Source organism: Euprymna scolopes, chromosome 23, assembly GCF_053919585.1.
Source record: "Euprymna scolopes isolate OS-2025 chromosome 23, ASM5391958v1, whole genome shotgun sequence".
NCBI lineage: Eukaryota > Metazoa > Mollusca > Cephalopoda > Sepiida > Sepiolidae > Euprymna > Euprymna scolopes.
The window spans coordinates 99,187,617-99,214,981 of record NC_136504.1 but is presented as its reverse complement, the minus strand read 5'-3'; the positions used below and the strand labels follow the sequence as shown (position 1 = coordinate 99,214,981).

The 27,365-nt window shown below is 33.6% G+C and overlaps 1 protein-coding gene across 1 annotated transcript; it reads right to left on the bottom strand.

Moving 5' to 3' along the window:
- Positions 1 to 33: 33 nt before the first annotated feature.
- On the bottom strand, positions 34 to 27,365 carry LOC145246060 (uncharacterized). The gene is made up of 7 exons (XM_080107900.1): positions 27,215 to 27,365; positions 24,958 to 25,031; positions 18,554 to 18,646; positions 16,230 to 16,307; positions 11,551 to 11,645; positions 9,491 to 9,541; positions 34 to 1,196 (listed from the first exon to the last, which is right to left on the bottom strand). Exons 1-7 carry the CDS (start codon positions 27,267 to 27,269, stop codon positions 152 to 154), a joined length of 1,491 nt encoding a protein of 496 aa, XP_079964026.1. The 5' UTR covers positions 27,270 to 27,365; the 3' UTR covers positions 34 to 151.

Below are 27,365 nucleotides of genomic sequence, written 5' to 3'. Positions count from 1 at the left end.
AACATTCATAAGCCAACCTAATGTAACAATAATAAAAAAAATATAATGCTTTGGAATTTGCTTTTGGTTTGAAATTTATTATTTTTCTAAAACAATAAAAATAAATAAAAATATATATATACACACATATATATCTTTCTTTGTATTTTAATTAAGTCTTTTTTGTTTTTTTCTTTTTCTTAGGCGTACTCGTCGTTTCGTTCTCATCTTGCCTGAATGTGTAAATCGTAAAAAGTTTTGGTGAAAAGGCAACTTTCTTTTTATGGCAGATCTCCGTCATGTCTTTGTCACTTATCCTCTTTTTAATCTCATTGCGTAAGATTTTAGCAGGCTGAGTTTTTTCTATGCTCGATTGTTCGTCTTCAATCAAACCTTTTTCGTCAGTTTCTTCGTCTTGTTTCTTTTTATTCTTTTTCTTTCTTTTTTTTTCTTTCTTTACTTCTTTCTGCAACTCATCTAGCGTTGGATCCGTTTTAAAATTTTCTTCTTCTAATTCTGTTTGTTGCATTTCTGCCTTGTCTTCAACCTCCCGGCATTTCCTCTTTTTCTTTTCCGACTGGTACTCCGCTTCCAATTTATTTTTCTTTCTCTTTTTTCTCACACTGCAAACATCCTCTACTCTTTCATCATGCTCATATATTTCTTGGCTTTCCTTCTCTAATTCTTTTTCTTCTTCTAAGTATTGCCTCTTTCGCTTTTTCTTCTTCCTTTTCTTCTCATTATAAACTACGTTTTCCATATCTCCTGGTCTCGTTTCATCTTCTTGTATAAGATCTTTCTTCTTTTTATTGGATTTAACTTTCCTATTTTCTATGAGTCCATCCATATCTTCCCTCTTTAGATTCACTTCGTTTTCCTTTTTGCATTTTTTCTTTTTTGTCTTTTTGGTCAGCACCGATAATTCGTCACCTTCCGCTCTTTCTCTGCCAAGAGAACCTATTTCATCTTTTATTTTGTTTTGTTTATTCTTTACATGCAATTTGTCCTTCTCTCTGGAAATTTTTGCCTCCTTTTGCTCCTCTGCCTTCAAAATGACCGATTCTTCAACAACTTTTCCATCCTTCTGTCTTTTAGTCCCGGACATGGATAAATTCTCAACAGATTTTGATTTCTTATTTAAAGATTCCAGAAATTGTCGTTCTTGCTCTTGAATTCGCTGTAATTTCCCATTCTGTTTCAACCCATGTTTAGCAGCCCTACAAAATTTAAAAAAAAAAAAAAAAAATAAAAAGAAAGGAAGACAATGTAATTAGACTTTATCTCATTTATTCATTAATAAAAAAAAAAAAAGAAATTGGTACATTCAAGGTCAATAGATTAGGCCAAAGATATTTATTTAAAATTGCAATTTCCTAATTTAGTAGATATATCAGATAAAAATTTATATTCATCTCAAGAATTAAGATTATACTAGTAATTAATAAAAACGTGTATAAATATGCATATGATTCTTTGGAAATTTTGTTAAAATTGAGGTTTATTTGATTTTAAAAAGGTTTTTTGAAATTTCCGGAATTTTTTATTTTTTTATTTTATCTGGAAAACTGTTTTTTCTTGGACTCAAATTTATTTTTTCTACTTAGCTATCCTCCATAAATTAAAATTATTTTAAAAATTGAAAAATCAATATAAACATTACATTGGAATTCATTTAAAAAATATATATATAGTATATTTCTTAATATTCATAAATGACCTCCCTGACAAAATTGTCTGTGAGATGGGTATGCATGCTGACGACACCACGCTCTATAACAGACACAACAGGAAAACAAATGAACACATATCTAAAGAAATGGCAGAAACACTAGAGGATGACCTCCGATCCGTAGTGGAATGGGGACAAAAATGGATGGTCACCTTCAATGCTGCCAAGACTAAACTTGTTTCCTTCAATAATTACAAGAACACTTCCCTACCGCCAATAGCAATGCCCAATGACTCTTTATCTGAAAGTACATCTTTTAAACTCTTTGGCCTACCGTTTACAGGAAACATGAGTTGGAACAATTACATTGAGAACATTGCCAGGGCCGCTGCGAAGAAGGTGGGCTCTCTTTACCGTGCTAGAAAGCTACTAACGCCTGAAAGTATCCTATACCTCTATAAGGCCACCATTCGCCCATGTATGGAGTATTGTTGTCATATTTGGGCTGGTGCATCTGCCACTAGTCTCTCGCTCCTAGACAAGGTTCAAAAGAGAGTCGCCAATCTGATAGGTCCTGAACTGTCAGCTAAACTTCAGCCTCTGTCCCATCGACGAAATGTTGCATCCCTCTGCCTGTTCTACAAGTACTTTAACGGCAAATGCTCTGACGAACTGCAAGCACTTGTGCCCCCACAATGTAAATACCCCCGACAAACCCGACAAGCAGCTAAATTCCACCCCTTCACAGTAGAGATCCCTAGATGCAAGAGAGCCTTCTACTCCAGTAGTTTCTTCCCCAGAACAACTAGACTTTGGAATTCCTTTCTGGGTCCATGCTTCCAACTGCACTGAGATGCAGAAGTTCAAGTGCAACGTGAACCGACATCTTGCTGCCCAACTTCCTACACAGTACCCCTGATGCTTATGTCCTCGATAGTAGCCCCCTACACCAAAGTGGCAATGTGCCTTGTTTGGGATGAAAATGTAATAATAATTAAAAAAAAAAAAAAAAAAAAAAAATACTAGTTTAAATAAATATAATAAATGTTAAAATAATTTTTTTTTTAATTATTAAATTAGTAGAACATAACATTTAATTAAAATAAAACTCATAAAATATCTAAGAAAACGATTATAATATGTAAGGGAGATGATACAGTAGACTTCTAATGTAAAACAGCATCCCTTGATTGAAAAAGATAAACAAATGTAACGAAAAAGTATGAATCTCTCATATTAATGAAAATAAATGGTTAATTAATTCTAACTAAATGGCAGTAATAGAAGTCTGTTTAAACGCAGAAATATACATAATAAAAATAGTTATTCATGTAATAATTAGGTTATACCTACATAGCTTCTTTGTTATTGTAGCAAAATACAACAGTCAAAAGTGTTTACAAACAATAACTACTTAAAATTAATTTTTCCAAATAAATGTAAGGAAGAAATTGAATTGTATTCTTTTTCCAAATAATAAATTCTCATCTTGAAAAATTATATTTTTCTGAATGAAATTTAAATAAAAAATGTGTGTGTGTGTGTGTATATATATAATATATATATATATATATATACACACACACACACACACACACACATGTATATACACACACACACACATATATACATATTATATGGAAAAATTGCGCATGAAAAGTAATATTCTTAAGATTTTATTAAACCTGAAAAAGTAAAGGACAAGAAATTCAACTTGGAAAAGTAAAGAACAAGATATTCTAGTAAAGTAAAAAATAAGAATTTTTTAGACTTAAAATATTGCAGCTAAAAATAAAATTTGAATATTGATAAATATTTTATTTATTATTTGCATATGTTGTTTATTGTTGAGTTAGAAAGGGTGCCAGTCGCTGGATTGAACTTATTTCCCCCTATTATTTGCATATATTTATGTAGTAAAAATTGTTTGAATAAAATTAATTCATTAGTTAGTTAGTTAGTAGATGGAATTAATAATTTTATAATTTACATAAAAATTAATAATTTTATTATATCATAATTAGGATCTTTTAATTCTTTCTAACTCAACAATAAACAACAACATATGCAAATAATAAATAAAATATTTATCAATATTCAAATTTTATTTTTAGCTGCAATATTTTAAGTATAAAATTTTTTTATTTTTTACTTTACTAGAATATCTTGTTCTTTACTTTTCCAAGTTGAATTTCTTGTCCTTTACTTTTTCAGGTTTAATAAAATCTTAAGAATATTACTTTTCATGCGCGCATTTTTCCATATAATCCATGATTTTTCCAGGCATTGCTATTGTATTAATATATAAATTTATATTTATTAATGATTGTCAAAAAAAAATTAGCTCTCAAACACACATTTATGCAATATTTATCATTCAATCACAGTAGTTCCGAGCCAGGGTCTCTACCGAGACTGCGGTTCATGAATTCGTGATCTGTATAGAGCGTAAACTAACAACAAAAAAAAGATGGCACTCGGTGTCTTTTTAGATATCGTTGGAGCTTTTGACAACATACCCTTCAGTAGTATGTTCAAGTCGCTACGAGAACTCAATGTGCCACGAGTACTCATCCGATGGATTGAGTATATGGTGAGGCACAGAACAGTTCAAGTAGAACTACTGGGGACAACTGTTAAAAGGGAAGTAGTTAAATGAAACCCCCAAAGTGGGATTTTATCCTTTACTATGGAACTATATGCTGAATCCTTTTAAAGGAGTTTAAAAATAGGAATATTTATGCCCAGGCTGCTGCTGATGACATCGCAGTGCTGGTCGCGGGTTCAAAAGCATCATTGGTCAGGCGCATTGCCAAAATGGGACTACATTTTTCATCAAATGTGATAACGAAAAATTTGAGTTCATTAATGTATATCATAGAATTCACTAATATTTTTAATCGATAAATCCACCATTTTTTGCTATAAAATCATAAGGAGAGTTAAAAAAAAATTAGTTATTAAAAAAAAAAGTTCGGCTTTTTAATTATAAAAAAAAACGATACACGGGATTGAACCTAAAATCTTTCCACCAACCCCTGGTACTCTAACCGTTATGCTAACATGTCATACTGGTAAAATCGCAGTAAAAAATATTTATATACAAAAAAAGTTATGCAAAATTATAAAAAGCGTTAGTCACTTATGTACTTACTCTCCTGTTTGTGAACCCACATATTTTGTTGTAACTTTTTTTCTACTGAACCAATTTTCGAAATTTTTTTTTTCAAAATGTAGCTAATGAGGTGTTCTATCCAACTATATAACCTATTTGAAATTTGGTTGCGAACAGAATTAGTGGTGGGGGTTTGAATGTGTCTCGATTCATTCAATTTCGGACTTAAGCATATATTCAACCACTACCGTGGTTGAATGATTATAGACACACAATTTTTATTTAAATTTCATTCAGAAAAATATAATTTTTCAAGATGGGAATTCATTATTTGGACAAAAAATACAATTCAGAGTTTTTTTCCTTAAAATTAATTTTTCCGAATTAAATCTTGCTAGATTCAGCCACTCTGAGGAGTCGTAGACAACGAAACATGTGTCAGTGGATAATTATATTTTAAAAACAAAATATATATATATACACACACACACACACACAGAGTGGAATCTTCAGAAATGAAAGACACTGCTTACTAAATTTTCAGTTTATGAAATGTGATACGAAAGAATTTTCAGTCTATGAAATGTGATACGAAAGAATTTTCAGTCTATGAAATGTGATACGAAAGAATTTTCAGTCTATGAAATGTGATACGAAAGAATTTTCAGTCTATGAAAGCTATGAGTGACAAAAAGATCTTGCTGTCTTAAAGGAATCCATAAGAATCGCTATTTTTAAAGCTTCTGATTCTTTGAAAATTTTGTTAAAAATCGAGGTTTATTCGACTTTAAAAACGTTTTTCTAAATTTCCGGAAAATATTTTTTTTTTTTTTTTATCTGGAAAACTTTTTTTTTTTTTCTATTCACCTACCCCCATAAATTAAAATTATTTTAAAAATTGAAAAATTAATACATGCATTACAATTTTTTTTTTTTTAGCATATGTGAAGAATATATATTGATTTTTTAATTTTTATCTTACACCTTCTGAAATTTTTGTAAAGATGTGGGAGAGTTTGTTGTTATTTTTCTTGGAAATCACAAATTAACTGTAAGGTAAATAATCCATTTCACATTGAATTCTTTTGTGCATCTGTGTGCCCATAGATTTGATTGAAGCCGTGACCTTATGGGTAATGATTGAAATTTGTCAAGAACTTTGCAGCTAATTCTACCCTTTGCGATCAAGGCTGCCAACCCCCAATATTTCCTCCTGTATCAGAAAACACGCTATGTGATATACATATATCTGTACGTGATGTTGCCAAGCTAATCAAAAACCTTGATTCCAGTAAAGCAACTGGCCCTGACGGTATTCCAATTATAGTACTAAAAAAACTTCAACCTGAACTAGCGCCCATACTTACAAAACTGTTTAAACGTTGTCTTAAGGAGAATAGTTTCCCATCTCCCTGGAAAATCTCATCAGTATGCCCTGTATTTAAGAATTACGGTGATCGCTCATTCAGTACAGGCCAATAAGTCTCCTGTGCGTCATGAGTAAGTTGCTGGAATCTGTGTTAAATACAGAAGTAATCAACCATCTCAACAAAAATAACCTTCTTAGTGACACTCAATATGGTTTCTGTTCTGCTAAATCTACAACAGATGTGCTTACAGTTATATCTCATAGGATTAGCAAATCTCTCGACGGAGGCAACCTTTCTAGGGCAATTGCTCTTGACATATCTAAGGCCTTTGATAGGGTATGGCATAAAGGTTTACTTCATAAGATCTCTAGCTATGGTATTGCTGGAAATGTCTTCTCAATTATTAAATCATTTCTTTCTGATAGGTTCATAAGAGTAGTAGTTGAGGGGCAAAAATCAGAAGCTCACAGTATTAATGCCGGTGTCCCTCAGGGATCCATCCTGGGCCCAACTCTTTTCCTGATCTATATTAATGATCTTCCAAATCACATCCTTACATCATTTGTAGACATGTATGCTGACGACACTACCATTTATGGTAACACATCTAAGACAGTAAACGACCAAGTTCTCTCCAATTCTCTCTCCTCTGATCTTGAGCACGTAGTACAATCGGGTAAGGAGTGGCTGGTTACTTTTAATGCATCTAAAACCAAGCTTCTCTCTTTACATCATCAACATTCTAATCCACATCTGGCATCAATTGAAATGAATGGCTCTCGTCTTCAGGAGGCCTCAAGTTTTGACAAGCTTCTGGGCTTGACCATTACTCCTGATCTTAAATGGAACACATACATCAAATCTGTTGCCAAGGCCGCTGGAAAAATCGTGGGATCTTTCTATCGATCCGGTAAATATCTCACTGCTGATGCTATTCTCTATCTATATAAGAGCCAGGTACGTCCAAAGATGGAATACTGTTGCCACATCTGGGCAGGAGCTGCTAGAAAGGACTTGTCCTGCCTTGATAGAGTTCAAAATAGACTTCGTAGCCTCGTAGGAGATGTCCTTTTCTCTTCGCTGCAACCTCTATCTCACAGAAGAGATGTTGCGAGTTTGTCTCTGATGTATCGTTATTTTCATGGAAAGTGTTCGACTGAGCTTCAATCTATGGTCCCCCCTCGCCAAACTTTCACAAGAAACACTTGTCTAGCTGTAAACACTATCAATAATTCCCCCCACTCTTTATCTGTGCCTAAACCTAAACGTAGATTCCATGAACAAAGCTTCTTTCTTAGAACTGCACGCCTGTGGAATTGTCTTCCGTTTTCCTGCTTTCCGGCTGACTACAATATGGTTGTCTTCAAGTCTAACGTAAATAAGTTCTTGATGAGCCGTCTCATATAAGTTATCAAATTTTCCAAATTTTCATTACTAATGATTACTATATTGTTCAATTTCTAATGTACAATCTTTAACCCTTATCCTTGAGTGGCCTCTTGGCCTTGATAATGTGGGGATGCCTATGTAAAAAAAAAACCTATTCGTAACAACCATCACCGTCGTCGTCATGAATGTTGAGGATTCGTGCCGTTATGAACACGTCTTCGAAAGAAGACTGCAAAGTTGTAGAACTCTCACACCTGAGGATATTCTCTATCTCTACAAATCTACTATTAGACCATGCATGGGGTCCTGTTGTCATATTTGGGCTGGTAAATCTGTGTCCCATTTGAAGGTTCTTGATGAATTGCAGAAACGAATCTAATTTGATTGGCCCCACCCTTTCTTTTTCACTGCAACCTCTTTCTCGCAGATGTAATGTTGCTAGTCTCAGTCTTTTCTACAGATATTATTATGGCATGTATTCTTCAGAATTGTCTAATCCATTCCCTGCTTCCTTTGTACCAGCTCGTTTGTCTCATTGGTCTAGTGGTCTTCATCAATTCATTGTTTTAATACCTCATTATAATACAACTTCCTATTCCAGTAACTTCTTTTCAAGGACTGCAAAGTTGTAGAACTCTCTTCCTGCTCAAGGTTTTCCTTCTGCCTACAGCCAAGGTCTTTTCAAGACTGAGGTCAGTCAATAGGCATCTCCTGTCTTTGCAATAATCAGCTTTTGTTCTTGTTAGCTCTTTACATCAAGTGGCTTCATGCCTTGTCTTGAGCAGTTTCCATTAAAAAGGTTAACTTCTTTTTTACGACTGCAAATTTTTCCGCCAAGTCTTTTGGGATGATTTTAATTTGTATTCTGATTCTGAGATTCTTTTTGGAGTTTCAACAAGACACATTAATGGCGAAATCCATGGAGGCTTCTTCTAATGTTTATATTTATAAAAGCTCCACTTATGTATTTAGTGCTTTTGAAAAAAATATTGGTTTTTGTTCATCTTATCAATATACTTGAACTTAATGCATATATGGAAAATGAAAATGAAAACCAAAAATATTTATATATTCATCAACATTTCGTCTTTATTACAAAACTTTTTCAAGATGACTAATTTGAAGAAATAATACACAAGTACAATCAATTATCTTGAGAAAGTCTTGGAATAAAGACAAAACATAGATGAACATATGAATAATTTTTTTCTTTTTCATCAAGTTGGAATATTATTTCCATAATTTTCATCATAATTACATTCACCAGTGAAGATTCCAACTTGTGTCAAATATTAAAAAAAAAAAAAAAAAAAAAAAAAAATTAGTCAATGGTGAATACTAAAGAAATTTTAAAAAACTTTCAGATAAATTAGGGTTTAGCATTTTATTTATGAATTTTACATTAAATATTTTAGTCATTAATATATATATATATATATATATATATATATATATCATACTTGAATAGATTAGATGCTTTTTATTAAATATTTTAGTCATTAATATATATATATATATATATATCATACTTGAATAGATTAGATGCTTTTTATTAAATATTTTAGTCATTAATATATATATATATATATATATATATATATATATATATATATATATATATATCATACTTGAATAGATTAGATGCTTTTTATTAGATCATTACTGGTTTCACACAGTGATTGTTAAACAACCTAAAAACACAATCTAAATCCTCAGTGGGATCGATACAAAGAAGACAATGATTAATGATTTAAGACTTCTACTCAGTCATATCCAACAGAATGAAAACTTAACTATCTCTGTGGATTATTAAATAAGGACTTTTGTTCGAAATTTTTTATGAATTCTAGAGTTTGACAAGATACACCTGAAGATGGCCAAAAATTACATTGGCTGAAAATACTGTGAGAATAACATCCAAGACGAGAACGGTAAAGAACAATAATGCCAATTTTAAAATCCACTTACTTATGAGCAGTACTTCCTCCACAGATTTTTAAAATTTCTTCATCCGTAAGTCTAAAAAAATAAAAAATAATTAGAAGAAAAAAAAACCCCCAGAAAACTTTATTCATAGCTGAATGAAAATATAAGTCTTCATATACTAGGTACGAGCAAAAATGGACAAATAAAGATAAGGGGACCTAGTTTTGAAAGCCAATTTATCAAAAAAATAAAATAATTAGAGGAGAAAAACAGAAAACTTTACTCATTCAAATACAAATGCTAAGTAAAGATTAATTTTTTTTTTTTCACTTGAAACAAGTTATATTGCTACTTAGACGAATGAAGTAAAATCAGGAACAAACAATGGAAGAGAGAGACTCCTTATTTCCAAGATAGGTTGCTCATTGAATGCTGAACAGTTCGATGGAATCACTTTATGTTAGATACGAAAAGTATCAGTTCTTGGTAAGAAGACCACAGTTTCCCGTAAAGACAATAACACTTCAAAGTCTGGGCTTCCATAAAGAAAGATGAAGGAAAATCCACTCCTCACAAGTTCGTTAGTTCGTTACAGAAACAATTGCCTCAAAACTCCACGGATCGTCACATTCAATAACAACACCGCCTCGTAGTTCGTTACACACTATCTGCCAAGTGGTCTCCTGCTGTCACCTTTATGCCAGCGAATGCCAACCAATTTACATACGGCCAAGTTCACCTCTCGCTAATCCTTGCAGCTATGACTCACCATAATGGCAGTGTTTCTTCCTTTGAATCAATTACTGCCCTGCATGCCAGACACAAACGAACCCTCTTACGTCGAGAGCTAAGGTTAGTTTCACTTTTATACACACAACGAAGGAGATACTATTTGGGATCATGTTTAACAGAGGATTGTAGGGAGTTGAGTAGCTAGACATCTGTTCACATTTAAACTTCTGCATGTTAGTACAGTATGTGAAGCAGGAAACAGGGAGGGAATTCCAAAGTTTAGCAGTCAGAGGAAAGAAATAATTAGAATAGAAGGCTTTCCGGCATCTAGTGATCTCAACAGTGAAGGAGTAAGATTTCACTGCTTGTCAGGTTGGTTGGGAGTATGTATGATTGGGGGGGGCACAAATGCTAGGAGTTCATCAGAGCACATTCTAGTCATTTCTAGTCTCTTTAAATCTGTGTCCCATTTGAAGGTTCTTGATGAATTGCAGAAACGAATCTAATTTGATTAGCCCCACCCTTTCTTTTTCACTGCAACCTCTTTGTTATAAAGTAGAAATAAGATTCTGTTTTTATTATATACTAGCCTGGGTACCCGGCGTTGCTCGGGTGTTTGGAGGTGTGTGTTGAGCAAAAAAAAAAAAAAAAAAGTGGTAGTAGGCAGGTAGGTTCAAATCCATGATGTGAAGGCGGAAAAGAAAGTGAAAGAAAATCTGAGGTCTTACTGCTACTCCATGATGCGACCATTCCGGAGCGTTAAAATTAGGCAAAGTCAATCCAACAGATACGATGACTTTCAAAAATGGCTTGCAAAAAAAAAAAAAAAAAAAAAAAAAAAAAATAAAAAAAATCGACCCCTCCTTGTAGAAAACTGCCCAGTTAAGAGTAAAGGAATTAATGTTTTTGGCCAATTTTTCGATATTTGCCATCCAAGATGTCGAGCTTCAAAATGATACTAATCGTGAAAATCTGTCGCCTCTGTCGAAAGTTTTAGGCAGGCAGGCAGAAACACATACATTTAAACGGACAGGAGAGATTTATATTATAGACTAGCAGGGGTATCCGGCATTGCCCGGGTGTTTGGAGGTGTAAAAGAAAAAAGAAAAAAAGTTTTGGTAGGCAGGTAGGCTCGAACCCGAAGCCTCGAGGCGAAGGTGGAAAACAAAGCCTGACATCTTACCGTGACGCTAAGAGGGCAGAGAAGTGAGAATGGTTTAAATTAAATGATTAAAAACGAACGTCTGGTTTTCTAGGTTAAACATTATGCCCTAGAGAAACGAAATCATGCGGAGCCAATTAAACTGCAAGTCTGTCGTTTATAACAAAGTGTGAATAAAGGAAGACTTGTTGCCCAAATATCTTAATACCTTGGAGGGATCTGTTCTTTTTCATTATCAGATTCACTGGAGGCTTCTTCCGCTTCTTCGACTGTTATCCCTTCAGACGATTTTAAAGTGGCACCCTAATAAAAATAGGGGAAAAGTGAGAAAATATTCATTATCGATCATGACAATTGATTCGGTTGTCCGTTTCATTTTAACTTACGTAATGCTGAAATATAAGAAATGATTAAGTGTAAAAAATATTTGCGTTATTTTTCTTTCAACTCTTCTCCTCATCATATTGTCCATCCAATGCATCTGCCTCCATTTTTAAGAAGGTCGGCTTTTTTTTTTTTTTTTTTTTTTACACAGTGATCACCACTTATCAAGGCCTGGAAGCCACTCAGGGATAAGGGTTATTGCAAGTACATTACATTAGTGTGGAGATTTGATGAAGTGTTTAATTAAGGGGGCGGTTCATTAGGAATTTGTTAACATTGGACTTGAAGACATCCAAGTTGTAGTCCGGAGGGAAGCAGGCAGACGGAACAGAGTTCCACAGGCATGCAGTTCTAAGAAAGAAGCTTTGTTCATGGAATCCGCGTTTTGATTTAGGCACATATATAAAGTGGGGGAAATTTTTCACAGTGGATTCAGCTAGACGGGTGTTTTTCGTGAAAGATTGGCGAGGGGGGGGACCAGAGATTGGAGTTCAGACGAGCATCTGCCATGGAAATAACGATAAAACAAGGATAGGCTCGCAACGTCTCTCCTGTGAGAGAGAGGTTGCAGGGTAGAGAAAAGGGCATCCCCCACTAAGCCACGAAGTCTATTTTGTACTCTGTCAAGGCAGGACATGTATAACTAGTGTAGGATACAACTAGAAGGGCGTGGATGGTAAAATAGAAGAGTTAAAAAAAACAAAAAAACAAAGATGAATACCATCTTTGTTTTGTTTTGGTTACTTTGACAATTATTCTCATCTTGAGTGTTACTGGCACAACATTTCGGTCGATGTAACCTACGACCTTCCCCCGTTTCCTTTTTTTTTTTTTTTTTTTTTTTTTACAAGGTAGTTACCACTTATCAAGGCCCGGAAGCCACTACAGTAATCAATGGGATAGTATTGTAATAATCGTTAGTATTGGAGATTTGATAAAGTGTCTTATTTAAGGGGGCGGTTCATCAGGAATTTGTTTACGTTGGACTTGAAGACATCCAGATTATAGTCAGGTGGGAAACAGGCAAACGGAAGAGAGTTCCACAGGCGTGCACTTCTAAGAAAGAAGCTTTGTTCATGGAATCTACGTTTTTGGTTTTGACACAGATAAAGAGTGGGGAAAATTTTTTCTCAACTAAGGAAAAGAGGGGTTAGCTCTGTATTGCAAGAATTCGGATTGTGGGTTTGAGGGTGTGTCGAAAATCATAAACAAAGTTCAATCTTCAGGGTTCACTAAGATATTTTTAAGGCTTTCCTATGAATCGATTTCACAAAATATCTATGCTAATTGTCAATATTAGCGAAAAAATGTTTCATGAAACAGCGAACAGACAACCCACACATATTTTCATTTTTTTTTTTTTTTTTTTTTTTTTTTAAATGCAATGCAAGGAAGACAACTCCAAGAAAAGTTTTTTTTTGTGAAATTACCTCCCTTGGGCTAGCCACATTTTTTTGGCTATTTTTTCCATTTTTCTCCTGTGAATTTGTAATTAGGAGAATCCAAATGCGGCTAAATTCTATATAATGGAGCAGATTGTTTCAGCAATCTTTCACTTAATGCTTGTATCACTAAGTGAAAGATCCTTATAGAATATGGAGATAACCTGCCCCACTAATACTAGGATGGCTAATGATATTAGCGTTTTCTACCATACGTACTGCTTCTTTTAGTTTTCTGATCCACCATCTTTCTTCTGTATCCAGTATTTTGACATCATCCCACATTGGGGAATGGGTACCCCCCCACTCTTTCCATATATGGTCGGCTTGAACACGGCTACCGAGAGAGAAGGCTGGTGAACATGACAGCGCGATGTCATTACCAGATCAACATGTAGGTAAAAGGTGCCTAAAGTTTCTTGTGTTCAACCACATTGCTAGTCTAATAGGCATAAAAAATATTTTCCGTTGCCTTAGAGAATGGCCGTGTTAATTTTATGAAGGTAGTTCAAATGTGCATGTATTTTTCCTCCTAAAGAGAAAAAGAGAAGGTAACCAAACAAAAATAAATGTAATTGCAATTAGATATAGTTCATAAAGAATTTATTTTCCAACTAGCAAGGCCACCTGGTATTGCCTGGAGTAAAACCGTATCATATTTCTGTTAAAACTTCTATCGCTAAAACTTTCCCCTACCGATAAAACAAACTCGGTAGGTCTTGAGTAAATTTGGGGTTTTAATGTTTTGACAAATCTTGATTGTTGTTTTTTTTTTTTTTTGTTCTGGTTTGTTTGTGTGTGTGTGTGTGCGCACATTTTTTCTTATTATTTATGTTGTTTTTAATGGGTTTAATGTTTTTTCTTTTATTATCCACCTATCTTTCTCTTTTTTCTTTTCCCACATTTCCCCCTCTCTCTCCTCGACCCATTCCTCTCCAGACATACATACACACAACTCTCATAATATATGGGTCGCAATCTGAAAGTTGCCTCTGATCGTCTTAAGACCACAGCTCAATATGCATCAAGCTGGATTTGGTCAAAAGTGAAAAGACTTCAGCATGAACAGACGTTATAATTTCTCCTTGTTGATCTGGGTTTTTTTTAATACCCTACCCTGTGGCAAAAGCTGCTTGGTTGCATCAGAAGTGGCAGTACTGCCTTGAGCTACCAAAACTTATCACCCTGGTTGGCAGCTGATGAGGATAGAGTATCGCACATGCTTTCACATGTTGTATGATAAAATTCAAATTCCTCAAGAAATTCAGAAACAACTTGTTACAGACGCGAATTAATACAAAAATGGAAAGGACTCGACTCCCATTCCGTTTCATGAATGCATCCCACATTTTGAATTCTAACAACTATGGTTCGTTTGGAAAAAACAAAAACATTCTTTCCACCATTTACCAACAAGAGCCATTGTCAGGATAAACCTAAAAAAACTGGTCAGAGGTTACAGTGTCTGAAACATTGTGAGAATAACACCCAAAATGGAAATTGGAATCCGAAAAATACAAATGATACAAAAAAAAAAAAAAAAAAAAGTATAGATACATTTCAATGCTTCTCCATTCTAAGAAGATATATTTTACATATTATGTAATTAATTGCTGTTATAAAGAAAATAAGAAATCGGGTTTGTTTTACAATCCACAGAGATTCGAAAAAGTGGTAAAAAAAAAAAAAAAAAAAAATATATAACAAATAAATGTTACCGAAGGCAAGATACACGAGCACAAGAAAATATGCGTACATAAATACATTGCGGCCATTTTTCCTTGTTCTTGTGTAACAGTTGACATTAGTTGTTTTTCGAGCTGAATAAACATTGTACACTAAGTAAAAACACTAAAAACCTACTCACCTGTGTAAAAGAGTAACTTATCTTGCCTTTGGTAACATTTATTTGTTATGTATTTGATTTTTTGGACACTTTTTTGAATCTCTTTAGATTGTAAAACAAACCTGAAGTACTTATTTATGATGGAAAAAAAGTAACATTCACAAAAGTTTATGGAATTTAATCTTGTAGTTTTGTTGTTATTTATGAGAAATTGTTAATCTGTCACCTGAATTTTGCAACCATTATCATCGTCATTATGAATCATCCCTGTTTAACTCTCCTTAATATACCTCTCCATAAATAGAGATTTAAACTGGCGTTAAACCAGAGAACAAAAAAAATGTTAATATTAACAAGTAATTCCTCGTTTTGTTATTAAACATTTACTGGATAAATTTCGGTGCAACTCCAGGGTTCAGCCTAATTAAAAAAAAAAGAAAAATTCAGAATATCTTAATGATGTACATACTCATCATGTAACAAAAATGTCATATTCCAAAAATCATGTAAATTGATCAAGAAAATTTTATTTTAAAATTAAGAAAATGAAATTTTAGGATTTTTAGCGACTAATAGTAGTCATTACAATGAATTACAAGAATAAGAGGTAGTTAATCAGTACCATATTAGTCTCCCTTTATTTATTAAACATGGCTGGTCAAGACAACATTTAGCTTCCTCGTAAGATTCGATTTTCTTAGTAAAAAAAAAAAAAAAAACTACTTGATCAATTTACATGATTTTTGGAATACAGTTGCCCCAGGATATATTTTTTTCAGGTTATGATGTGGAATGTGTTTTTCTGGACCCTGGTTATAGTATTTGCCCCACCTTACGGTGTTATTTATAATGTTATTTGATTATATACACATGTATTATACACTGTACTGTATTTTGTTACCAATTTTCAATGCCGTATCCCAGGGTTTTACTGTATAACATTTTCTTTCCTTGATGGGTACATACACCATAAAGATTTTTCTGCAGTTTTTTTTTTTTTTTTTTTTTAAAAACAAATTGAACTCTGAACTTGCACTTAATTTTTCATAAATTTTGGTACACAGTAATATTTTTCGCTAGAAAGCATTTAATAAAATTATCCTGTTAATTTATAAGTGCAATATTTCATATGTGTGTAATCATGGAGAAGAGCCTTTTTTTAAATTTTATTTTATTTTTTTACAAAAAAAAAAAACAAAAAAAAAAACAACTTACTTTCACAAATCTTGCATAGAGCAATGTTTTATTTTTCTCAATTTCTTTTGTTTCTTTTTTATGAACGGTGGCACCATCCTGCAACAAAAAAGAAGATCATTAAGTTAAGCAGTTTGGACAATTATATAAAACTAGCAGGATCCGCTGACCACTGGAAATATGACACAAAGCCAGAACAGTTATGCCCCCCCCCACCCAATACGAAATAACCTTTGATTATCTAGTGCATTATCGTATATGAGTCACGTAAATTACTGACTATGGATAAACAGCTAAAAAAAAAAGGTATTTGTACAGTTTAATTAAGACATTAAAAAATGAAAATATCGAAAAAAGGTTATATTGTACGTATCCGTTATGGATTAATTTCATCAAGTAGTTTTTTTTTTTTTTATAGCGAAAAAACAATTTCTTATGATACCGAGGAAAAGGTTTGATTTTTAGAAAGAAAAGCTAGTACTAAAGATGGGGAGGGAGTGACGCCGCTTTAACTGGAGTTAACGTATTCAATAAATTCCAAAATGGCTGACTTCAATGCGCTCTCATAAAAACATGTTTTTCCGCTTTAAAAAAAAAAAAAAAAAAAAAAAAAAAAAAAAAACTACTTGATCAAATTAAGTGAAATTTTTTTTTCCGGAGGTCCAAAACGGATACGTACAATATAAAATTTTTTTTTCGATATTTTAATTTTTTTTATGTCTTGATTAAACTGTACAAGTACGAAAAAAAAATATTAACACAGATACAATCACTATACAGCACAATCACGTTGACACACCGGTTCGTATCACATCACCTGTTAAGCAAAGATGAACCTTGTCATCAGTGACCATTTGGGAAGGTTAAGCGCTGTATGTATTACGCCGAATCATAAGAAATTTCTAGATTAGTATCTGGAGGTGCATTAATCCATGGAGGAGGATGAATGTCTAGCAGATCAACAGTTCTATGGTATTAAGAGCTAGATTATTCGAATGCAGCTATGCGGATGATCTAAGGACAACGGATAGGTGCAAACAGGCGAGTCAGATACCACTATGCTAGGGAAGATAATGGCAACCTACCCCATGTATTCTGCCAAGTTCAAAATCATGTGATTTTTTCAAAGGAATCGGACCAACAATGGAGAACACTAACCATGACTTCATCTATGGCATGAACATTCCACGATACAAGAAAGAAGACAGCGGCGGTTGATAACGGTAGCTATTTTTGACTCAAGAAAATTGCGGGTACTGGTGGCATCGACCAAAATTAAAGCATCTAGCTTTCACTGTTTTGCATTGTCTGGCAGTGGCAGCTAGCGGAATCCACTGGTTGTCATTGTTGGCACAGGTGTTTACTGGTGATTACTGTTGTTTTAGGATTGTTACTTGTCTTTATAATGGTCACTGTCAGTGCATGGTGGTCAGTATTGATCACTGTCATCCTGTGGCGGGCACTGTTATCTAGTTGTAGTTATGACTGCTATCTGCAGTAACTGGGGATAGTGATCTTTATAGGTGATTACTGTCAGTTGATGGAACTGTTGGGCACATTCAGTTATTGCTGTATCGAGGTGGTTATTTTTGGGCATTTATTGCCTTAACAACTGTTTGTCATAGTCATCAAATGTTGGTGAAGGACAGTCATGACTGAGGTAGTGCTCGCTGGGTTGGTATAGATGCTATATTGCAGCATGTGCTTTGTAATTATGCAGAATACGGAGCATGCCATATTTTGTTCAAGTAAAATTATAATGTATATGGTAGGTATTGCTTAATTAATTGTTAGGTGTATCCCATGTTAAGACTGGGTCAATAAATAATAATGTTAGTATTTCAACACAGTCCATATGCTTAAAATGCTAAGAGCCTAAAGGCGGTCTGACATATTTATTAATACACAATTTGCGAAAGTATATGTTCTCAAAAAAAAAAAAAAAACCCATTTATATTTGATTTTTGGAAATTATTCTGGTTTCATTAATGAAGTTAGCAATCTGTGTCAAGCCGAAATCCTAGCGTATAGTATGTTATCAATGTGCATTTAAACTGTCAAATTGAAAATCATACTTGTGAAAAACACTTTATTCAATCAGTGGTGTTTCCCTTAAACATCCCGTGAGCAATTGTTTACAGGTTTTATGATTATGATGGAAATGAATAAGAAGAAGACTAAAGAAAGAAAGAAAAGGCGGGGAAAAAAAGGAAGCCACAGTTATGCCAATGAGTAAAAGAATAATGCCTTTGTTTATGTTTGGGCGGCAAATAATGACTGAATCTGGATAAAGGAAAGGAAATTTTAGGCATTTCAAGTGTCAAAACAAAAGAAGCAAAACAAACCTCTGTAATTTTCACTAAAATCTGGCTTGCTGCCTTGTTGTAAGCCTGGTCCCACCAGTTTTTAGTCAAGTCAGAACCGGGAATATGGCCAACCTATAATAAAAATAAATAATTAAAAAGACAGTTTTTTTTACTAATGAGTTGCCACTTATCAAGGTCGAAAGTACCTTGAGGATAAATGTTTATGAAATACACGGATTATCAGTTGAATGAAGAAGAATATGATGAGATGATTGAAAATGGTAAATGGAACGATAGCATAAGAAAGGTATACTATAACTAGTGTTGGGACGATTAATTGGAATTGGAAAAAACTGAATATTTATTTATAACTCAGTTATAACATGACATTGGGACGCAATGAGAGGCGACCACCTATTATAACTCTGACCGAAGGAAAACACAAGAAAACTTGATTCGTTAAAATAACCAATGAACCAAACAAGATACAGAGAAAAAACTCTTTCATCAACTGTTAAATATAGATTTTTCTTAATTATATTTGACCAAAAGCATTTATGTTTTTTAAAAGATAAAAACAAACATTACTATACAAACATTTGCTCCTAATAAGAAGGAAATAACTAGAAACAGAGTTACTTCTCTTCCACTATCGATTATAAACAGCTTATTAGACATTCGTTTTTTTCTTTACTATTTTTGATTTTGTTTCTCTTTTTCTTTGTTAATAAAAATTTGTTTTTCTTTTCAAATTATCTTTGTTTTACTCTTATTTTTCATTGATATGTTTACGGCGTTCCCATATCCCTAGACTAGGAACAAATCCATAACAACTTCAACTGGAGTAAATTGAAACAAGATAAGATTATTCAATGCTGAATCCAGTCATTTTGGTAAAAGTTCTTATACTTCAAGTTCTTTATATTTTTAAATATTTATTCATGCTGTTTGGTTTGGCTGATTTGTAGAGGAAAATTGTTGCCTTGGTTTTGGGATTTGCAGAACATGATTGAGTTTTGCAAAGGGAAAGGGAATAAAAAAAAACAATCACATCAATGTTTTGGTGCATTTTAGGTTAGATAGCCGATATCTTCAGACAGCCTGATCTAGTAGCACCAGGTAAATGGAATAAAACAAAGTTTGATTATTTATGGGAGATAGTTTATGACAAGTATTTGTTGACAATGGATTTAAAGATGACCATGTTGTAATCTGCAAAGAAGCAGGCCCATGGTAATGTGCCTCATGTGGGAAGCCATGAGAAAGAAACTCTTCATGGAAACTGTTTGATATTAAGTACATGGAAAAAGAAAGACCGAAAAGGTTGGTGCTTATACAGTATAGGACACAAGTGACGATGGCATTTCAAAGTAAAAGATGCAAAAATAAGTATCTTCACCAAAAATTAGGAGAAAAATATTGGATAGAATTTTAATCTATATATATATAAAAGCGAAAATGTGTGTGCGTGTGCATGTGTGAGTGCATGCATGCATTTTTTTCTGTATGTCCGCCCAAAGTTTTTTCGCCGGGCTTCTCGGTCGGGTCACTCCTTCTTAAAACTTTTTATATACCCCCTAGATAATAATATCTACCAGTTATGACCGGGGGGTCACATCTATCCTTTATTTGTCCGACTTTTACGTGCTATTTTCGAGATTTTTTTTTGATCGCCGTGACTTCATTACGCTTTTCAGTGTAAAAAAAGTGAATGCTGGGGCGTTTGACCTTAATAAGGTCAAACATCACGCGACTTCTTTCTCGCACCTGTCAATTTCACTTTATAAACGTTAAATTAAGACACTTTTCACATCCTCTCGCCTTGTGGCCAAGATGGTTGGGTGTCACGGTTTTTTTCGCTGTCTTTTCCACCTTCACGTCAAGTCTTCGGGTTCGAGCCTACCTTCCTACAAAAACTTTTTTTTTCTTTTACACCTCCAAACACCCGGCCAACGTTTTTTTTTTATTTTTTTATTTTTTAAAAAGGTTGTTTTGACAATGGAAATAGTATTCATGTTGCATCCATGGCAGATGCTCGTCTGAACTCCAATCTCTGGTCCCCCCTCGCCAATCTTTCACAAAAAACACCCGTCTAGCTGAATCCACTGTCAAAAATTTCCCCACTGTGTTTAAATCAAAACGCGGATTCCATGAACAAAGCTTCTTTCTTAGAACTGCACGCCTGTGGAACTCTGTTCCGTCTGCCTGCTTCCCTCCGGACTACAACTTGGATGTCTTCAAGTCAAATGTTAACAAATTCCTAATGAACCGCCCCCTTAATTAAACACTTCAGCAAATCTCCTCACTAACGCAATGTACTTGCAATAACCCTTATCCCTGAGTGGCTTCCGGGCCGTGATAAGTGGTGATCACCGTGTAAAAAAAAAAAAAAAAAAAAGTTATTTTGTAGGTTTTTGTTCTTCAAGCTCTTTGTATCTTCAATCACTAGTTTGTAGTGTTTAATTTGGTTGGTTATTGTTTCCATTCCCTGCCCCACAAAACATGAATGAGTTTTGCAATGGGACAGGGAAAAGGGTTACAGTATTAATATTTGATATATTTTAACTTAGGAAAACAGTCAGGAAGTGGGGGAGAGAGAAAGAGAAAGGTGGGTTGTTGTTTTTAGTTTTGCAGAACATGATTAAGTTTTGCAAAAGGAAGTAGAAAAAAACAAAATGCATCAATGTTAGGTGCGTTTTCTCTCAGGAAGCCAATATCTTCAGACAGCCTGATCTGGTAACACCAAGGAAGCTTGTCTGGAAGATCTAGTGAGATTGTGGAGTTTCTCGAGAGAAGAGGTATAGACCCATGTTGTGTCCAAGAAACTTGGAGTGTTAAATCTACTAGAACGATTGTATAGAAATTGAGGTTGACAGAGAAACAGAGATATAGGTCAATCTATCTATGATAGTTGCACAGGATACTTTGTCAATAATTCTGCAATATCTGAAAAGAAAACTGATAGCCGCCAAGAGTGAAATGTCTCCCCCAAATCTTTGAATGTTTTAGTTTCATTTTCTATGTATGTAAAATGTTACAATTTTGTATAACAAGCTGCAAAGATTTTGAAATTTTGGAGATTTAATTGGGGTCATCTTGACCAAGCAAGGAGACAAGTGTGGTATCTGTTCTGATAAGCGGTGCGCAGAAGTCTGCTGATGCAATTATATTCGAACATCGTGGATATCAAGGTTGATAAAGAATGAAGGTTTAAGACCAGTTTTGTCTATGGTATCACCAATAATGCTGTAATAACTGAAAGGAAAACTCTGATAATTGCAAAGAGTGAAGTGTCCCTCTCTCAAGATCTATGTCCACCCATTTATGTTTAATAAGATAGTTAATCTATATAATACTAAAACTCTATGGATCTTGTATGTTTGCAATCAGATTTCCGGTTTTCAACATCCGGTTGCGCATGCGTAAATAGCAACGTCTTCAATCCGTTATTCCAATTCCGGAATTTTTATATCGCTTTTAATACAAACAATTTCATTTAATTTGATCAAATAGTTTTTTGTTTTTTTTTAACGGCTAAAAACATTCAACTTCGTAAAGTCTGTCGCAGTTTCAAAAAAACTTCTCCCTTTTAAAAAAACAAAAGTAAACAAACAAGAAAAACAACACTCATTATTAATAGAAGCAGCGGCGGTGAAAGAAAACACCTCTCACTTTCCCTCTAATAGATTTCAACACTCCTATTCCCTCTGTTTTCGTTACGTACGCGAGAAATCTTTAATTCATGTCATTATAAATAAATAATTTTATAAAATCAACCGTAGTTTTTTTTTTTTAACGGCTAAAAACATTCAACTTCGTAAAGTCTGTCGCAGTTTCAAAAAAACTTCTCCCTTTTAAAAAACAACACTCATTATTAATAGAAGCAGCGGCGGTGAAAGAAAACACCTCTCACTTTCACTCTCATAGATTTCAACACTCCTACTCCCTCTGTTTTCGTTACGTACGCGAGAAATAGTTACGTGTATGTGTGAGAGAGAGAAAAAGGGAGCGATGTAAAACTGGATAGTTAAGCGAAAGGAAAACATAAAAGTTTTTTTAAAACACTCAAATTGTACAAAAAATGTTGTAAATAGAAAAGTATTGTCTTAGTTTTAGTGACCTTATTATTAGCATATGAATACAATATTTATTTTCTGTACAATAAGTGCTTAAGCACCCATGCTTTTCAGCGATACATATTCAATAAAATAAATTGATTAATATAATTAATCTGGATATAAGAGAGTTAGAACCTGATAAGAAGTCTCAATTAAGCAAAAGGATAACAAAAGTTTTCTTTAAAAAAAATTAATTGTACAAAAAATGTAAATAGAAAAGAATTGTCTTAATTTTATTGACCTTATTATTAACATACAAATTAAATATTTTACACAATGGGTACTGAATGTTTGCTTAAATTAAATGAAAAAAGTTACATTTTATTTTCATTTTCTATTTAAAAAGCCATTATTAACATGTGGAGAGTGTTTTTTTTATTATTCTGTACTTTCAACTAACAATTTCATTTAAAAGATGATATATCAAAATTTGAATTTAACTATAATAAGGATTATGATACCTGTTCAGTGCATATTTACCTATAAGTATGACCAACCACTTATAATTCAGTAACTGTAATTTAAAAAAAAATAACAATTATAATAAACAGAACGACTCATAGAAATCTATCTATATTCTTTTTTCATTTTAATATACTTTCATAGAAATGCTTCTGTTATGTAAAAAAAAACTATTTTCTTTATGCCACAAGTGTCACGCTCATACATGAATTCCATAGCTAATATAACGTACTGACCCAACGGGTCACGGGTGGTCTAGTTAATTAGTTAAAAGACACTTGTCTCTTTCATGTGTGAAATATTGCTCTCTAAAATAAAGTCAAAACTGAAATGTCCAACAAATTTCTTAGTTTCCTTTTCTGCGCGCATTAAATTTTTTTTTTTTTTTTAGAAATGTAAAATGTTACACCAATTTTGTATAACAAGATGCGGAGATATTTATTTATTCATTTATGGACCATTATCCTCATCTTCCTAGTTGTTTCATGATGTTTTGGCCAACTATTCCTCTGGCCTTTGTCAGGTGGTTAACCACGACGGGATAGGAATGCTGAGTCTTAACTGTATCTTCAGTAATTACTGCCTCATCACGTTTTTCAATCCATGTTTAGATCCTACCTAAAGCCGGCCAGAGGATCAGTTGGCCAAAAATGTGGTGAGACAATAAAAACTATAGAAGGCAGTAATTACTAGGACTTGGACAACAGCATATTCTTTTCATTTTAAAGAGTGTATCCGTTGATATCGTATATGCTTTTATATAGAGTGATGTGGTAACTGTGTCGGATATTTACTCGAGAGTCAAAACAATGAAAAGAATATTCTGTTGTCGTAGCCCTAGTTATTACTGAGGATACAGTTAAGAGACTCAGCATACCTATCCTGTCATGATTAACCACCTGATGAAGGCCAGAGGAACAGTGCACACCTGTGGAACTCTGTTCCGTCTGCCTGCTTCCCACCTGACTTCAACTTGGATGTCTTCAAGTCCAACGTTAACAAATTCCTAATGAACCGCCCCTTAAGTAAACACTTCATCAAATCTCCACACTAACGTACTGTACTTGCAATAACCCTTATCCCTGAGTGGCTTCCGGGCCTTGATAAGTGGTGACCACCGTGTAAAAAAAAAAAAAAATTGTGAAACAACTATGAAGATGAGAACAGTCTGCAAATAAATAAATAAATATTCAAATTACTCATCTTAAAGAATCACAATAATAAAATAATACGCCATTCAGTATGAACCCGAGGAGGGAAAATCAGATAAGAATGAAAAACTTGGATTTCTAAGACCAAAAAATCCAGCCTTGATCGGCCCTTTGGGGCCCATAGCAAAGTGGGTAGAGGCATTGAATCTCTACGGTTCTAGGTGAGTATCGTCTGAAGATAGCGTTTTCAATATTATCCAAAGCCTGCCAGATGATTAGTTGGCCAAAACGTGGGTAGACGACAACTATGGAAGGCAGTAATTACTGAGGATAGAATTAAGGGATTCAGCATTCCTATTCTGTTGCAGTTAACCACCTGACGAAGGCCAGAGGAATAGTTGGCTGAAACGTTGTGAAACAACAACTATAAAAAGACGAAGATAACAGTTGGCAAACCAAGAAATAAATATACAAATTACTCATCTCAAACAAAATAAGTTGCAGAGAGTCAAAATCTTGGAGGTTAAATAACAAAATCGGGATCGTAAACATGAAATCAAAATCATGGATTTTGATGAAAATTGGAAAAACGATTCTTGAAGACAAAAGGTTTTATCTTTAATTTTAATTTTTTTAAAGGGGAACATAAAAGTGGTGCAAGTCTGTTCTCGAATGGATACCTTCATAGTTCTAAATAAAATTAAAACATTACCCCATCTTTGTTATTCTTCTGGTAAAATTTTATTGGATCTGTTATGCCATTTTCATGTTTCCCGAGACCAACTCCTGAAAAATAAAAAAATAAATTAATAAAAAATAAATAAAATCTATCTCTACTATTATATAAAAGGAACAGTGTGTGTGTGTGTGTGTTTTCCTTCCCTATGTGTTCAAAAACGGCTGGGCTAATTTTTATGAATTTTCACATGAAGATTACTTTTGTATCGGAATGTCTTCGATAAGTACTGATAATTGAAAAATCCGATGAAAGAAGAAACGAGTGATTTTGACCAAAGTTAACACTTTACACAGGTTAACATGTATAGTTTTTTAACAGATGCTTATGCAGTTTAATTAACCGTTTTAATGTAAGTAACGCGCCGACATTAACCGAGCAGAAGAACTGTTTAATATTTTACAAAAATTCTGTTTACATTTGGTGGGAGGTGGTGGAGGGGCAGGGGGTGTTGTGGCAGCGGCCGCCTCTCCACCGCCTCCCACCGAATGTAAACAGAAGTTTTGTAAAATATTAAAAAGTTCTTCTGCTCGAAACAGTTAATTAAACTGCATAAGCACCTGTTAAAGAAACTATATAATCTCTATGATTGAATATCCCCTTCCAAAAAAAAAAAGAACGATAAACAAACCGGCAGCCCCCCCCCTCAATTTTTTTTTTTTTTTTATATCTTGGAAACTACTTGTTTTCTGGAATTTTAAAAGTTAGTGGTAATTTTAAAGGATTTTCTGAGGGTGGAAAGAAAGTCCCCTCCCTCCGAAAAAAAAAAGTCGTGGGCACAAAGAGGGTGCTCATTTTACGTTAAATTAATATAGAAAATTGATCCCCCACTGTTTTAGAACTAACATTTCTTCATATCTTGGAAACTACTCGTTTGCCGTAATTTTAAATGTTATTTTCGTTTTCAATGACCCCGAAAACCTAAATGAGAGGTAATTTTAAAGGAATTTTCGAGGGTGGAGTAATTCTTCATATTTACCGGTTTTTTTTCGATATTTTAATTTTTTAATGTCTTGATTAAAATGTACAAGTACCGGTCATGCCTACGAAATTGCTGATGGCGTCCATGTTGATTATTGCACGATTAAAATGTTTACACATTTTAATCGTGCATTTCTCAAGTTTATATTGATAAAATAAATTTTGGGTTTGTATTACTGTACACATAAATTCGAAAAAGTTGTCAAAAAACAAATATATAACAAATAAATGTTATCAAACGCAGAATAAGTTACTTTTCTACCTAACTGGATAAGTTTTTAATTGTTTTATATAGCATACAGTGTTTACCGATGTATTGGAAATTAAAAATGGCGCCGGACTCTCTGTTGAGCACGGTAAGTTTGGGAAAATGAGTTAAAACTAAAAAAACTAAACAAAATACTGTTAGAAACTCGCTCAATATGTTATCACAACATAGGCTGACATATACATTCGGTGGGTTTTAACAGTATTTTGTATATTTTTGTAATTTTAACCCATTTTCCCAAACTTACCTTGTTCAACATGGAGTCCCCCGCCATTTGCAATTTTCAAATACATCAGTAAACATTGTATGTTTTTCAAGCTGAATAAACGTTAAATTAAATAAAAACAATAAGAAAATTATCTAGTAAGATTGAAAAGTAACTTATCCTACCTTTGATAATATTTATTTGTTATATATTTGTTTGTTTTTTTATTACTTTTTGGAATCTATGTGTAAATACAAAACCCTAAATTTTTTACTCGAAATGCCTCCCCATCTAAAAATGTTTAAAATAAGAAACATTCTGAATGCTTTATTTTTTCCCCATATCACCCGCAAACCCTATTTAGCCACACGAATCGACTATTTTATTTAGATAGATGCGAAAATCTAGAATACCAATCTTGTATACAGAATGCTATTACTTGCTTCCTCCTCCCAGCCATACGAAGGCAGAATTGAGACAAAATTGATTTTCAACATTCAGCTCCCACAAAAGAGCCACTCTGGGTTGGACCAAAATTATGATTGAAGAATTTCTCTTACACAGGTTGAAGACGGAACAAATGCTAAACTTTGGTTCCAGCCCGAAATCAAAAACATGCTTTTTCGGTGGACACCTAACACCCACGTGTTCCTAGATTGACGTCTATATTTTGCCGAATGCTATACATCAAATAAAACTGAAATATAAAAGGTAAGAAATAATGATATAAATAATTAAAAATACAAAAAATCAATTAAAAACAAAGTCTTCATTCAAACCTTCAGTCCATCCATGCTTTTCCAATTGGTATCTGCCAAAAGCCGAGTCAGCCATTTTATGAAACTTTTCAAACTTATCTCCCCTTGATAAGTCTAAATGTCCCCCGTTAAAATATTTCCGGGTTAAAAGTTAAAATTAATTTTGCTTTGC